Source organism: Melopsittacus undulatus, chromosome 3 (assembly GCF_012275295.1).
Source record: "Melopsittacus undulatus isolate bMelUnd1 chromosome 3, bMelUnd1.mat.Z, whole genome shotgun sequence".
Taxonomy (NCBI): Eukaryota; Metazoa; Chordata; class Aves; order Psittaciformes; family Psittaculidae; genus Melopsittacus; species Melopsittacus undulatus.
In genome coordinates, this window is record NC_047529.1 from 114354921 (window position 1) to 114372234 (window position 17314).

At 42.0% G+C, this 17314-nt stretch overlaps 1 protein-coding gene across 1 annotated transcript; it reads right to left on the reverse strand.

Annotated features, from left to right (window-relative positions):
- Positions 1-2797: 2797 nt before the first annotated feature.
- CALM2 (calmodulin 2) lies at positions 2798-16297 on the reverse strand. The gene is made up of 6 exons (XM_005144584.2): positions 16136-16297; positions 11588-11618; positions 6499-6642; positions 6318-6424; positions 5462-5597; positions 2798-4050 (listed from the first exon to the last, which is right to left on the reverse strand). Exons 1-6 carry the CDS (start codon positions 16136-16138, stop codon positions 4022-4024), a joined length of 450 nt encoding a protein of 149 aa, XP_005144641.1. The 5' UTR covers positions 16139-16297; the 3' UTR covers positions 2798-4021.
- Positions 16298-17314: the final 1017 nt, after the last annotated feature.

Here is a 17314-nt window from a genome sequence, read left to right on the forward strand (position 1 = left end):
TTCAAAGTTGTGTTAAGCATAGATTGGCTGCTTATGCAGTAGCCAAGTTTTTCAGTGTTGTCTCTTTTAGCTGAACATGACCTATTTTTATACTTGGACCAGGAAACCCCAGTGTATTCATATACACAGTCATCCCAAATACCTGCTTTTCTCACTTGGACTTTGGAGGGGGATATTGCTTTTCAAGATGCATTTTTACAGAAGTTCTTTGCTAAACTAAGTATTTTTAACTGAAAAGTCTATTTCTTGACAGACTGGCTCTGAATTAGAACGAAGCTTTCCTTCAGTATCCACTACAACATGAAGACTTCAATGGAAAACTGGTTTTAAGTTCAGTGCATCAAGGAGAATTTTGGACATCTCCCTAGTGTTTTCACCCACCCCCACTGGAAATGAACAGCAATGACAATCCTAAACTATGGAAGCTTCCCTTACCTACACAATAGTAGAACAGTTCAACACAGCTTCTCTCTTAAGTGGACTGTTTCTGTCCAAGCAACACAGTATAGTTATATAATAAGTGATATAAATAAGAATACAGTCATTTTGCTGCCTATTGTCCAGGATGTTACCAAACAGTTCCTGAAAGGGGCCACCCAGCTACTATTCCTCATTCAGTGATATATTCCCCACCAAAATTGCACAGTTACAAGTGATTAGGGAAGTATTATTTTCAGGACAGCTCACAGCCTTGAGGTACACAGTATCTTCTATAACCCTGCTTGGTGACAACCAACACTAGTAGGTCAAGTTAAGAAACACACTTTAAAATTTATGAGGCTCAACATAGACTTACGTATCTTCCTTCACTGGGAAGGACCACCACATGAAGACATGGTTACGCACCACGGCATACCTAGAAGCTGGCAGGGATGCTTTCACTTTACAGATCAGTTAGGTCAGAAGGGACCTCTTGAGATCACTTAGTCCAACTCCCTGCCCAAGCCACTTGCCCAGAACATCCTCAGCTGGGTTCTGGATCTGCACACAACCTGTTTGAACACCTTCATAGTAAAAAAGTCCTTCCTTCTGTTCAAATAGAACATCTTTCTAATGTGCCCACTGCCTCATCCTGCCAGTGGGCACCACTGAGGTGAACCTGGCTGTCTTCATTCCCTCCCATCAGGGTTTTGTACACATCAACAGAATCTCCCCCTAAGCCTATAAATTAAGCTAACAGCAGTCTTCAGGCACAACATCTCCCACCTCACCCCCAATTTTGGAATAAAACAGCACCACCAGGTGTTTTACCACAATGTTGTACTATTTTTTCTTACTGTTATTGTATAGAATAAGTACCTCCACCATATTTAACAAACACAACAAGGGATTGTATCTTAGCAAGCTACCAGAAGCTCTAACTTACAATTTTAAAGTACTCTTACATACTAGGAATGACCCAAGGACTACCTATTCCACAATAGCAAAAGTACTTGCAAGCGACCTCAGTCAAAAGGTTCAAGTTTAGTGACTGCTGTCATTTACTTCCACCACACTGCTTCACCAACTGCACCTCAGGAGACATTCTTCCATCAGCAGAAAGTACTGGAATGATACTGAAAGTTATCATTCTGCAGTTAAACATTACGTGAACAAGGTTACAAGATTTCAGTATCAACCTAGACATCAGGTAGTTTAATTAACAGCATCACACACACTAAACAAAAACAGCAGCTTTTCCTGTGACTAGACACTCTCACCAGTGAGCAGCTAAAACACAGTAAATAAAGGTGGCCTTGTCACCCTTTCTTCACTCATTCCTTTTAAGAAAGGGAATTACCTCAGCCAAGGCAATCTTCCATAGTGGAGATGACCTTCTCCTGCACTAGTCTGATGCTTCCACACGCACACTGAGTTGAAGCAGAAGACTCTGGGAGTATGCACAATTCCCAGCTTAGTGAAACTCAAGGCACAAGATTGGTAAATACAAATTCTTGTCAGATCCTTGTCTGTGTTACTTACCTCTAAAAATGAGACTCCCAATGCTCCTGCAATTCAGGATTTCACATGGTTCTTCTGATGGTTCTACAAAATTCTCATTCTGTCCCAGTTTAAGCACCTATGTCTTGTCCACTAGCTCCTAGGCCACAGGGTGAGGACTGGACAGCAAATGTTTGCCTGGTCACTCATTTTGTAGAAGGCAGACTCTTAACTGCTAGAATGTTTAGACTGTAAGCTTCCCAAATCAGAGTCCCAGTGCACAAGCAACAATTCTAAGGAATTCTGATCCCAACAATTCAAACACAACTTTGAGATTAATGACTACAAGCATCTGGATCAAGTGTTTCCAAATTCAGGTTCATCAGCTGTCCTAGTTTTACATCTTCACTGGAATTATAAATATCTCAGAGATTATTAAAACAGTTCTAAAGCACTAGGTAACTACTCTGTTGGGACCAGTGAGGGTGTGACCAGATGCAGGGGCCAACACTTTACTTAAAGGCAACCAGAATCCCCAGACAAGATAACCATATAGCCTCCTATGTAACACCACTCAGCTCTTGCCAGGACTAGAAGCAAGGGGCACAAACAGCCTCTGGCATTCTTCTGCATCTTGGATTTGTCCTTGGTTAAAACCAAGCTTGTTTTCCACTTAAAAAGAAAATAAACCTTGAAAAAAAATCAGTGCTAGAAGCACAATCATGCACATTAGCTATCAGTAAGAGAATGTTTTCCTTCTGTACTTTGGCAACTCAGACATGACAGTTTCAGTAAAGTCCAGGTGTGAGACTAAGTTACCCCCATGTAACAGCTGACATGGAATAAACTCCAAAATAATTAAAAGAAAGCAAACAGGTTTAGTTGTCTGAACAAGGAATTTTAATTTTAGGTCAACTATTGAACTAGGTCAACATCCAGTTCACAATGTCTACAGATAGTGGGCATAGCCAGTCACTACGGTAAGTTTATTGAAGCACCGAGCTCCACACAAGACTGTAAAATACATTTTAAACTACTAGTAAGAAAGCTTCTTCAAGTCAACAATACTATTAAGGGCCAGAGTTTAAGGACTAAGTTTTCACCTTCCAAGCTATTTTAAGACAGCCAATCATTTGCATAAGCAAACCAAACTGCTACATACTGAAACACAGAGCAGCAACGGTATTGAACAATTCCTGTAAATAATTCAAGGATACATTGAAACAGTATGGGTAAATTGTAATTTTTTTATTGGAAAACAAATATACAACTTGGAATGGATTTGAGGCAAATCGTGCCAGAAGCAGATTTTTTAAAGTAAGTGGCTAAACAAAGTTTAAAAAGCATAGTAACAAGAGGAGAAAATGTTTTCTGGTACAGGACCAGCAGTACAAAAAAAACTTGTGTACGAGTACCTGGATAAATCACCCGTTTTGCATTAGTGCAACTTAAGTTTCATATTGTTGACTGTCAATCGTCCACAACGTTAAGACTCCACATTTCAACAACATGTTACAGGTATGGCCACAAACAAGTTACTGTGAAGCAAGCCAGGAGAATGATTTTTACAGTGCATTAGCCACATGTATATATACTATTCACATGTTTTTATCCTGCAGTTAGCTGCAAGAGTCCCTATCCTCCATCACAGAAAGTGGAATAAGCTCCTTTATATAGTGGAGAAACAGAACCAGCATGTCGCTTTAACTAAGGAATTGCTAATGCATGGTAAACCCTAGCTTACTTTATGTAACTTGTAACACTAGTCATACCAACATCTCCTAAAGAAAGCTACTTTTTAAAAAACAGATAACCCAGATGTTCCCTCAGTTAACCAACTCCATCTAACTTCAGATGTGCAGAAGGGCTTAAATATCCAGAGTAAGCCACATGCAACATTTGTTACTTAGATCAATTTTCCAAAAATCAGAACAATGACAGTAAGATAAAGGAGAAAAACATGGAGGAATGGCCTTCTAATTACTATACATGCATATTCTTTTGACAGTAAGGGAAAAACCTTTTACAGATAAGTTACAAACAGAGAAAAGGCAAATAAACAATTTTGTACAAGAAATTTAACACATTCTGTACAACGTCTTCACTTCGCTGTCATCATTTGTACAAACTCTGCAAAAGGAAAGAATTGCATGAGTTATTCAGAGAAAAATCTGAAGTGCAAGATCTGAGAAGTGACCTGCCTTACTAGTGCTAACACTTTCAATACTACACTTCCCATTATATTCAAAAGAGCATCTTCAAGACGGTACCCTTTATCCACCTATCACATCTTAAGCTCCTATTTTTAATGGCAAAATGCCTCTACTTTCATCAAAAAGGGTTGGTCCCACAGCAAACTGGAGAACTGCCTTACTTCCAAAAATGAAAGTTTCCAGGATCCTCCTGCCCACTGACTTATAGACAGGGGCAAGATACCTAAGAATGACTAAGATCAGTAGAAACGGTGCTGAAGTGTCCATCAATTAAGTAGGTGTACAACCAAGACACTGCAGAGGTTTCCATTTTTCTGTTTTTCAAAGCACGAGTGTTCCCATTTCACCTGGCCAGCTTTAAGCAACTGAATCATTTTTTATTCACAGCAAAATGGAAGTTAGATCCCACAAAATAGGATGAACCATAATTTTAGGTACAATAACAAAAAGAAACAGGGAATTTAAGAGGAGTTAACTGCTTGCTAAAGTTTCAAAAGCACAATTGGAAAGAAGAGGGATGTCTGCCCTCTTTAATACCAGCCTCTAAACAGTCTATCTGCAAGTACAGTTATGAGGCAGCAGCCTTGTTCATAAAAATGCCTTTCACTTGCAGATGAATGCTCATCCTGAGGCCACAACCAGAAAAGGTCTTAAAAGGAAACCACACCTACCCCTCAGGAACAGTAAATGTATTACAGTAAATGTATTGCCTGAAAATACCAACTCCTTTTTGTAAGGCATTCAGAAAGTTAAAATGAAACCAAGCCTAGTCCTTCTGAGCTACAAGTAATTGTCTAACAGAACTCCTCCTGCTTGTATGACTTCATTCAAGTTTCAATACCAGGAAGAAAGAAGGAAATGAAAATAAGCAAATGCTGCAGCCAATTTGTGTGAAATCATTTAATAAGTCTTCTGTGTATTTTAGGAGACTTCCCCTTTGAATTGGTAATTTTAAGAGCATTAATGAAAAATAAGTGACTTCCTACATTCAGATCAATGCTCATTAGTGAACAAAACAGTATGTGAACATCTCAGCTAGCTTCCTTATTCTAATGGTCATTAGACATCATTAGATTAAGAAAGTTATCTCTTACACAGCTGAATAGTTGTTTTTTGCCTTTGGCACAAAGGTATTAATGCACTCAAGCTTAAAGCTATTTAGAGGTACAAAATGTACAAACTAAAAGACATTAGCTTAAAGGAACACTAAGTGTTGAGAACATCTCATCTGAACATTGCCCGGTTTAAATTTGGTGTGGCTATTAACATCAACACAATCACTGGCATGGAAAGCACTACACAAAAAGAATATGTTAACAACTCCTTACCTTCATAGTTTACTTGACCATCACCATCAATGTCTGCTTCCCTAATCATTTCATCAACTTCTTCATCTGTTAGCTTCTCTCCAAGATTTGTCATCACATGACGGAGTTCTGCAGCACTAATGTAACCATTGCCATCCTGGGAGGAGAAAAGGAAGACTGGAATAGACTTGCCTATGGCCTAGCAACTTAACCATAAGTTTAAGAATACTGCAGAGCAAGTTGGACATTAAGGAGTTAACACAGCTTTAGACACTAGCACCTGCACACAGCAAATAAAAGCTGTAAACATACCTTCAGTATTTTTTAGGATCTTAAGTCTTAAAAAGACACTTTAAAAACAACTTATCCAATACATTCAACTCTGGCTGTCCTATCCAAGGCATGTTTAGATCACTGACAAAGCAATCAGCACCTTCTGCAGCCTTTTTAGGTGACAGATGCCTATTCAGTCTGACTGGTTCCAGCACCATTTCTTACAACACAGGCTACTTCTCATTCACCTGATTCACTGCAGACAGCACAAAGCCACAAGGCCTTCAGAAACCACTTTTACATATAACTAGATATTGAAGTGCTAATATTATGAAAGAGAACCATTTTAAGAATATTTAAACAGTTTTCCTGCCATCCTTGTAAAAGTATTTTAGTATCATAGCAAGTGACTGCTTAATAGTATCACCCACTGTCATGATGACTCCTTTGACCCTCATGTGACCAGATAGACTTGAACTTCAGGGTTTTTAGGTAACTTAGAGGTTCTAGATCACAGGATTGCAGATACCTCTTAATTCAGTGAGAAAGCTCCTTAGAACTCGCTGAGTCTTCATAACAAATATTTAAGGTAAATGTTTAGTACCTTGTCAAACACACGGAACGCTTCTCTAATTTCTTCTTCACTATCTGTATCCTTCATTTTTCTTGCCATCATTGTCAGAAACTCTGGAAAGTCAATTGTGCCATTGCCTGCAAAACAGTTACTTTGTAAATAAAAACAAGTTTTAAACACTTTACTGCATTATTTATTAGTAAAATCTTACCATCAGCATCTACTTCATTGATCATATCCTGTAGCTCTGCTTCTGTGGGGTTCTGACCAAGCGATCTCATCACTGTCCCCAACTCCTTTGTAGTTATAGTACCATCACCATCCTTGTCAAATAGTGAAAAAGCTTCTTTGAATTCTGTACAACAAAAAAAAAAGGAGTTAACCCCTTCAGCTTTGAAAAGTTGAGTTTAACCATGTAAGAAACCGCTGCTGCTTACTGTTGTAAATTACAGAACCCGATGTCATTCTCTTCAGAAAAATCTCAATATACCACTCAATCTAGTTTAATTGTAATGCCAATATGGAAGCATCAGCATGTGGAAAACAACTTGCCAATCGAATCAACCAAATTTTGAAGTTCATCCATTTCACAAGCACTCAGATCCATCTCGAACAAGGATCCCTAATACCAAGCTGAAAGAAATTGCTATCTACAACTAGAATGATCCACATCCTTGGTAGGAACTGTTTGTCTCACAAGGAAACGTGGTTACTTTGAGAAAGCTGAAAAGCGGTACTTGACAACTGCTACAGGTGACTAAGACTTCTATTACTAATAAAGATAAATCAATGGGAAAAGCTATAACCAGACCCAACTAAAACCAAATTCTCATTATAACTCAGTTCTGCTGGGCTTGAAACCCGAACAACATATAGTACATGAAACTGTAAGACCTGCACCATAGGTATTAACATTTGGCCATAGCTAGCTACAAAGGAACTTCTTCTAGCCTTTTTTCTCAATGGACTTCTGCAGTTTTTCAGTCTCTGTACATACACAACTCCAGTCAGTTGATCAAGGAGGAAAGACACTGGCATCTTAGTTTCTGAAAGGCTGCTTAGAAAATTACATCAGTCCTACTGTATCCTGAAACAGCCTTCACAGAACTAGTCAAACAAACTGTTGCAAGACTACTTAATTGCATTTCCATGCTACCTCTTACCCCCCTATAATGGCTGTACTGTAGCCAGCAATATTAATACAAGCATTACATGTTTAATTGTCCAGTCCAAAAATGGGAGTTGGTTTTAATCCATGCCATCTGTTTGTCTTTGGCCACAGACCTTAAACTTGCTCACTGGACTGTAATAGCTCATATAAAAGTTAGTTAAACATGAAAAACATAGCTGTTCTCTTGTATAGTTCAGATCCTTTTACAGCTTTCAAGTTATCTGAGATCATGCCTCTGGAGAACTTACTAGCTCAAGGGTGCTCCTGAATCAAAAATACTTCCAAGAATTAATTTTTCAAATTTCCAAGCAGCCAGCTTTCCAGATGGTGGGTTCCCCCGACCAGGATTAGTTACAGTAAAAGCTGTGTGTTCACATGAACTACATGAAGTCCTCCTTCATCCATTTCATACTCTGAAACACTCGAGGTGAGTACAAGCTGGCAAGTGTTAAAAACACAACTACAAAAATAGGCTTTTTATAGTTCATGAATGCAGCTATAATACCAGAGCCATGGTTGAGTCCCATCCAGGAAAAAAACACTCTTCTACATCCTAACAGCCTGAAGTGTTCCAAAAGCCAACTCCCACTGTTTAGCACATAAGAATCAGAGCAAGGCTACCACAGGACCAGATTAAATAGTTTCAAGCCAGTATTGTATAACCACAAAGCAGAAACAGGCTTACCCAAACAGGCAGCTATAACCTGTGCCTACAGTAGCTTCCAAAAGTCTTTGGGATTAGTTTCAGTTAGCTCAGGCAACAAATAGGTTTATCAGGAGTAAAGCTTTACATCAAAGAGGAAAAGGCTTTTAGGTCAAGCCTAGTAGAGAAGTTTGTAGTCTGTCACAGAAGGAGGACCTCACAAGGGGAGCACCAAGTCTTTATCGAGTCAGATACTAAAGTGCAATTCTAAATGTTCAGCTGTTAACCACTTCATCCTACTTGAATCAACTGTCACTAAAACAAAGACTTCACAGTATTGCAATGGCCCTGTTTAGAAAAAGTAGCCATTTTTATGCAAAATCAAAAGACTTGCTTTCTACAATGTGGGCCATGCAACAGTATACTCTGAACATTTGAGATGAATCACTCAAATGACAACTCTTGCCTTTTACTTGAGGATGCATCAGGCTGAGAAATAACCATAAAGACAAGTAAAGCAAGCCAAAGATCAACAGCATACTCCTGTTTGAAATGTTGAATTGAGTTATGAACACAGAATACCTCTTTAACTACATCTAGGAACCATCTTCAGTAACCAGAAAAAAGGAGTAGCAACCTATACAGATAGAGTTTAGACTACAGCCACCTAGCATAGCTTTGGAGGATTTACAGCAATGGCTAGTGAAGGCAGCTATGAAGCACTGAAGCTTAGTGAGCAACTCAGTTCTGGCTTCTGCAACGTAAGATTATAAGTCACACCTCCCACACCTAAACATCTTATCACTCCATGCAGCATTTAAAGCAAATCCTCCCTCTATTCAACACTCCTCCATAGCAAGCTGCAAATGAAAATTCTCTTGTATCCTAGATAAGGCTAACCTGCCAGAAACCCAAGGACAGTGCTGGCAGAAAACACTCATCTCCAAGCCAACCTACAAAGCTTCAGCCTTCCTTCTGAGAACTGCACTACACTGAGAAAAGACTACTTCTAGGCTCCAAAAAAGAAAGGCTGGTCCAACAGAATGCGACCTCTAACACCCTAGCTCAAAATGTTCTGTTTAACAATAGCTTCTGAGGCATGCCTGCACCACATCACCTTTCCAGATGAAGTAGCAGTCTTCAGTGACCTAATATGTTCATTGAACCAGAACTACCATTCCCACTCTCATACAGTTTAGCCAGCTATGTCTGGAACTTTTATAGGAGAATGTCAATTGTTTTCTTCACAGCTACCAGGAGCTCAACACTTGAACACGACTATTTCTACCAAATAAATTCTAAGTCACTCTTGTGGTTAGATTCCCAACTGAGAACCACAACACACTAAGAATAAACACCATACATAGGCCTACTTGTTCAGTGCCCATTTAGACCTTTGAGATCTAGGGGAAGGAGTATAGCTCACTAGACCAGCTGCTCTGTGACAAAGCATCTTCACAGTCACACCCCCACAACCACCCACATCAAGTGGTTCTGACCTATATAGCTTTTTTAATGCAACACTTAACCAAAGGGATACCCATTTGACTTGACAATTCTAACTCTTACTGGATGAAGTTGCAGCTAGAATTGACACTAGGCTTTCAAAACCAGTCTTTCATACGAACAAAACCTGGGAATTGTTTCATCCCTACCTATATAAAGGCAAGGAAGGACCTTCTGTCCTATATGACCAATGAATTCCAAAGGATGTAAGAACATCTGGAATCTTGAACAGCTGTAATACTGGTCTTCAGAGGTTGTTCTAAGCATAGAAACAGCTGCTTTTATTACTTTGGCCTATTATTTAAGAAAAGAAGTATTGTCTCTACCTTGTAGCACCCACCTTTAACTCAAAAGCTAGGTATCTTCAGCTTAGTTGAAATGTAATGGTAAGGGGGCTCAAGCTTATAAAACCACAGTCTCTGTAAAACACAATCTGTACCTATGATTGTTTTCCCATACAAGACACTGGCCTTCAACAGCTGAACCAAGCAGACTGCTTGGACACCTGCAACCAAACCCTTCCTAAGCAGTACTCAGGGTGGTTCTCCAACAGACCAGTTTATGTCTTCATATTAGAGGTTTATGGTTTACCTGATGACACATTCGCTTCAAGAAATACTACAGTCAAACTGAAAGTGGCAGGCCATTTTACACTGGATACAAAGTTATGCTCTTACTCTTCACACAGATGAAAGCCTTCTATTCCAGTATGACAAGCCTATTAATATTCACTTTTGGCTCTGAAAAATGTACCATCATTACTGAATAGCTAACATTTGCACTAACTCCAAGGTGGTGTTAATAAGCTTCCTGTTTATATTCCATAATCACTTACATCAACTAATAAAGCATCTACAATTACAAACTGAAACAATAAACCATTACGGGAGACAGCAGTGACAGTTGATAAAGCCTGCTCTAACTAAACTGATCACAAATCCCTTAAGATATGTAGGCTACTTACACACACACACAAAATATTGAGTTGAACTAGATTTGGCTTGTGTTTACTCATAAGACAATACCATGGCAACAAGTAAATAGACTAAGGACTTTCCAGAAAGCCATAATTAGCAAGCTTGTGAAGTCTAAAAGCTAAAGAATGTTCTTACACTTTAAATTTGGCAATTATGTTGAAAACAAACTAGCTCATTATGACACTCCTGTTTAATACCATGTCTTCAAGAGTTACACCATAGTTAAATAACACTACCTCTTAGAGGCTGTTATTTGTATGTGTGACCTAGTACTATTAGATTAGCAGAACTCTAACACCCTCTAAAATCTTTTCACATGACAGTTATGCACACCAAGACTTTCTAGTATTAGCACTACACACTTGTCAGGTCAAAAACCCTGAAGTTTTTGAATGTCCATGGCAAGGCTTAATTCTGCATTACTAGCTTTAAGTCACATCAATTATTAAAGTTGAGATCAGTCTTCAGAGAGCAATGACAGATACTAGTTTGTGCAGCCTGCATGAGCAGGAGACAACAATCCACTAGCAGACAGTTGTCAGTGCACATACATAAATGATTGTTAAGGGGCAAATACTAAGACACAAGATATGCATATTTATTCAAGCATTTCAAATCATGTGCCAGATCATTAGAACAGTGCACAGAACACTTAAGTCCCAGCACACAGTGCAGTTCCAAATATGGAATATCAAGAAGCCAGTCTCTGCTGTCATCAAAAACAGCCACACTGAAACATGCCTGACAGAGAAGACTGCAAAGTAAATTATTTTTGCTTTCTGCTAGAAGAGCACTCCAGATTATAAGTCTTCACCAGAGACTCCTCCCCATCCCTTTCAGTTTGCAGTAGATAGGCCTTTAAAACTTGAGACAAATGGAAATACTCCACAATACTTCCTCAGTTCCTAAGAAAGCTAAATATCTTGTGTAACACAGACTGTCACTGGATTAAGAGATGTGCCAGGTCAAGCAGGAGTAGCAACACAGCACATAGAAACCTCACCTGCAATCTGCTCTTCTGTCAGTTGATCAGCCTGCAAGGAAAGAGAATATCATTATAGTTGTAGCAAAGTTCAAGGCAAAATAAGGCACAGAATTCTGAACATGGTGGCTGCTCTTCAATACTTATCTGCAGCATTCTGAAATAGCTCTAAAGAGCACAGCTCAAAAGTCATGCTTGCTTGCCAAGTAAGAACTGGCAGCCTGTCCTCATTTCCTGACCCTGCAGTATCTCATACACTCAAATAATAGATTAACATGTGTACCAAGCAACACTAGCAAAAACTCAAGGCACCATGTCACTCTATACAAGTTTTAAATTCATTAACACAGCAGCCTAGTGGTAGTTGTACTTTGGCACACCTCATTTTTAGACCAAAAGTGTTCAGCATTAAGTAGTATGACAGTAGCCCCTAAATCCCAAATTCAAGGCCGACTATTCTATTCTGCTAAGTTAAATGCCATGATCAGAAAGATGTACTCTTCTCTAAAATTAAATCATCCCTTGATTAACATGAAGCTTCATGTCCACAACCTGACCATAAAAAAAAAGTCTATATAATCAGTACTAGCAGCTTAAGCCCAAACTGGTAATTTCAATGCATTTGTCATATGGATGTCTAGACTTTCTTCAGAGCATTGTCTACTGACTGAAGTAGCATCAGGTAGTTTACAGGATCACTATAGAACACTTCAGTGGTGCAAGACATGCAATTGCTGTATCAGTTAGGTAACCCCTTATTTATACCTCATTTTGCTTCATCACTGAAAAGTTTTGAATCAACTGGATTTGAGAGCAATAAACAAAACAAAATAAAGCAAAACCTCCGTCTTCAAGGCCAAACCCAAGATGGGCTTTCACTCTTAAAAGAGAACAAAGGTATTTGAGAACTGTAGAAATACTTTCCCTAGGCTTTCAAGTTAGCAGATTCATCAAATTCTGGATAGCTTCAGTTCAGCTGCAGTAATCAGGCCATATATATTCTTCGAGGAAGCTCCTTGAGCTCTTTATCCCATAGCACTCCATGGACGAGTCAAAACCAACCACTTAGAAAGTACAGAAAATACACACTTACTGCCAAAATGCAACACCACTTTCTTAGTTTTATTCCTGTTGTGATCACTTCAAGAAGTGCCTCTTTGGGATTACTTCAATATTGACAGCTAGGAAGGTTTTCAGTTATTATTTGTGCCCACCAAGGTCTCTATACACATTAGCCATCTTCCAGTGAAATAATTCAGAAAATGTATATACACCACCTGGTTTTTTTTACAATTTGAATTACATTTCTACATTGCATACCACCTTAAGACATTACCAGCTCCTTGTTGTTCTTCCTGCAATAGAAGTGAACCGAGCTGCTCAAGAAACCATACAAGAGCTAAACTGCTCTTGCACAGTACCACACATGCAGTACAGCAACAGCCAAGATAAAGGCTGTGATCAGGGATTTCTCAGACTGCTCATGGCTCACCTGAGAATCAAGATCACAGTACTGAATAATTTCTTAAAAGAGCAGCCAATGGGTATTTGCAGCTATAGACTCCAGCAGTCCTGATTTCAGTGGCTATAGAAAGTATTCCCACACAGGTTCAATACTGGTTTAAAAAAAGACCCAACGAAAACCACAAACAAACAAAAAAAAAAAGAAAAAAAAACCCCTGAGATAGTCTAGGGCAGTAGCAACAGTGCTGAGAACATCACCAACTCAACATCAGTCTGAGATGGAAGCATTCTGCTGGGCACTTAACAGAAGCTTAGCAGATTTTTGCTCATCTGGAGTGTATCATTAGCACAGACTCACTCATACCTTTTGCATGTTATTTACATTTTTATTGCCTGAGTGAAGAGAATGATGTGCTACATTTCTGTAGGCTATTTATATCCACAGAAAGCTGTAGATCAGATTTAAGTTGCAAGAACCAAGTTTACTTAGGTCAATACTTATGAGTTACCAAGTTGAGTCACATACTGTTTTATATAGAGACATGACATTAAGCAGTGTTTAAAATGTTAGGTGTTCCTGAACTCTTCCTCTCTAACTTCCAGCAACTTAAAACATCCTATTGCCACTAACCATAAATTTGGTTAAGCTTAGTCCATACCTGTAAAGAGGTACAGTGCTTGAGAACACACTGCTTATTAGAAGCCACAGGTATAGGGCAGCTGAAAGATAAGCTAGGAGGTGGGGCAAGGTTGAACAAACACCATCTGTACTCTACAGTGCTAGGCTCTGCAGGGACTGCTGCGCAACAGCAGCAAAAGGCGGAGCCAGCAAGGCTGCCAGATCACACCCTCCTATGCCACTCAGGTGGAGGGCTATCAGCCTAGATCCATGCTCCTGGGGACTTCTAGAGGGGACTCTTGGAGTTCTTTGTCCTGAGCTTAAGCTAAACACTCGTGCATCGCTAGAGTTGTGCATACTGCCACATGTGTGGTGCAACCAACTTCAGAAACAGTGAGATCATAACTGGAACGTGCCCTATGCTGGAGTTCTGACATGACCCTTACTACAGTCAAGATCCACCTGAAAACCTCCTCTGGTGAAGGCAGGAAACCCATCACAGCTTTGACACGGCATTCTCCAATTCATATTGCAGCACTTTCATTTTCACTGCAGTGGCTCCCATCCCCCCACCCCCGGATTGTGTTGAGGGCCTGACAAAGAATCTTAGCCTGCTAGGAAAGAAGGGGAGCTGTTGTGCTGCAGCAATTTCAGTGGCACATGCAGCCTCTAGAGGTAGTGTTCCATTACAGTCGTAGCTGCTATGCTGTAATCAGTTTGGAAGATCCTCAAGAGAGCTGACTAACACTGCCTGATAGAGAGCTATCAGCATAGCACAGAACAGACAACACTGTCTCCCTCCGAAACATGGCATTTCGGTACATTTCACAGGTGTTTGATTTGAATGGAGAGTTCTTTTCTTCCAAGATTAAGAATGAGAACTAGACAGACTAGCATATAAGGGCTAAAATAGTAAGTTAGCTTATGCTGGGAGCAAATCATCCTGCTTTATCTAGCATGTGCAGTATTGGACAACATATATTCACAGGTTTAGCCAGTCTGGTCTGTTCAGATGAACTATAACCACAGTCAAAGTGTCACTGTGCCTCCTGGACACACCCATTTTTTATATAGACCTTGCTTGAAGATACTCCATTTTTGGTTCTGTACACATGATGATTACATGCAGTAAGAGGCTTTTGCTCTTAGATTCATTTTTTTTTCCTTTACAGACAGTTTGATGTACAGGTTTACAATTCAAGCAAAAAAAAAAAAACAGATTCAGGATTCTGTTCACCTAATTTCTTTGCCAAGAGAGAGCACTTAAAAAAATACACTTAATTTCTAAGTGCCCATGGTTCACTTTACACACAGCAAGTTGACAGTGATCTGATTCTTTTAAGGCATACATACATTCCCATGTAATGAATGAAAAGGCGATATTCTGCATATTCTCTTAATGCAGAGATTAAACAACTGGTCATTGGTGCTGCTTTTGCGACAGAACTGTTCCTTTCTGTACGTGTTTCAGTATCCACATGTTTTAATTAAAAAAAATCGCTAAACTCATAGCCATTAGACCGAATTTGAAACAACTCTCAAATTCCACAAAATATATTTTATTTCGACACGTGATTAAAATCCTGAACAAACGTATTACTAGGAAAAATAAACTGTGCTTGACCAAGAAAACGTCCACCGCAATGCCCAAAACAGGAAGCCAAAACTGTTAAAAAAACCCCATAATTCCTTGTTCAATAGAGCCACCGAGAGCAAGGCGTTATCATGAAATCGACAAGAGAAAGCGGCTCCAACGTGAGCTGACAACAGGTCTAGCAAGGAGGGAGATGGTGCAGTGAGGCAGCCTGCCCCTCATCATCATGCTGCTCAGAAGCTGCAGGACTCCGCATTGCATTATTACCAGGCGCAACACACCTCGCTAGCGAGCCAGACATCTTAGGCGCCCGCAGCAGCCGTTGCCGCGCCGCTCGCTCCCCAGCCCCATTCAGCCGCACACGCCGGCTTGCCAGGGGAGGAAAAGGGGGGAAGAGGAAGCGATAAGACAACAAGCGGAGCTGGTGCCATCGTGGCAGGCTTCTTCCCCCCTCGCGGCTCTGCTCCCAGGAGGAACCGTTATCTGCCGCTCCCCCCCGCCCCCCAACCGACACACGCCCCGACAAAGCGTCATGGCGCTCGGACCGAGTGGCAGTTTGAATTTTGAATCCGCACCAACGCCCCTGGGCGGGAAAGGGACCGGACGGGATCCGGCCACCACCACCAGCACTTCTGCCAACGCACACGGGACCTCCGAGCGGGACCCTCCGCCCCAATCCGCTCGCACTGCGGGGCTGCGCCTAACGGCCGCAGCAACGGCCGCCTTCACCCCTACCCCCCCCCCCCCCCTTCCCCTCCATTATACAGGCAACCTCGCCCCACACCGACCAAACCACTTACCCCTCTCCTTCCCCCCATCCCCCTGCCCCACACACCGAGCTGCGGACCAGCACCCACAGAACCCCACCGCGCCCCCATGCCTAGGGACTCACCATGGTGGCCCGGCCTGGCTGTGGGGTGTGGTGGAAGCTAACGGCTGCACGGGGCTCACGACCAACCAGCCCGCTCAACGGCTCGCCTCACACTGAGCCCTGCCTGCCCGCCAGCAGTGCCTCATAAACCACCTCACATCCCGCCTGGATCCCTCCGCGCCGCTCCCTCCCCCCTCCTCTTTTCCTCGGCGGGGAACGGAGCTGAGAAAGAAGTCCCGGCTGCTCGCGCTCATCTGGGCACGACCCCCCCCCGTACCCGGAGTTCTCCCCCTTTCTGCCCCCAAACCCCCAGGCCCAGCGCAGGAAGGGGCAAGGTGAAGGAAAGGGAGGAACTGCGCTTGTAAAATGGAGAGGGAATAGGGGGGATGTGCGGGGGGTCCAGGCTGGGGAACTATTTTTCCAGGCGGAAGAGGAACTTAGAAAAAAATACCGATGAGTGCAGAGCCTCCAGAAGGAGGGCGCTGATTGGTGGATTCGTACCTGCAATGCGTCACTTGGACATGCACAGTCTGCGCTGCGAAGCGGTTACCCTCCCCCCGCCCGCAGTGCGTGAGGCCCGGGCCGGCTCGGGCCGTGGGGCGCCGGCAGCCATCGGGTGCTGGGCAGAGCGGGGGCCGCAGGGGGCCTGTGGAAGGAAAGGGGGAACAGGGCGGCCTCCCCCCGTCCATCAACCTCCTTCTTCCATCGTCTCCTTCCGCAGCTGCCCTGGGTGCGTTCGGGGCTCCCCGGAGCGCGCTGGCAAAGCCTCACCCGCAGCGGTACAAACGAGACCTGCTCCGCATGCAGCGCTGGCAGAGAGAGCTCCCACTTGGAGCCGCAGGCCGGAGGTGCATCGTCGTTGTTTAATAGAACGGATCCTCTGTGGGGAGCCACGCACAGGCTGGGCTTGTGCCCGCGGACAGATGGACAGGGACTCTGAGCCGGAATCACGTTTGCCCAAATGCATCTAAAAGGGGTTTCTCCAAGAGGGATTTGGGCAAATGGCTCCAGGCAACGTTTCCAAACTTGTATTTTCCAAGGCATATAATACGCAGAAAACCGTGTGCTGAGTTCAATGAAAGCAGGCCTACCTGTCCTCTCTGAAGCCCACAACGCAGACTTTGGGACTGTAAATACAGTATTAAACTTGGGGGGCCCTGGTCTGAGTTTTCTGGCCTAAGTTGCATTACCAATTACCTG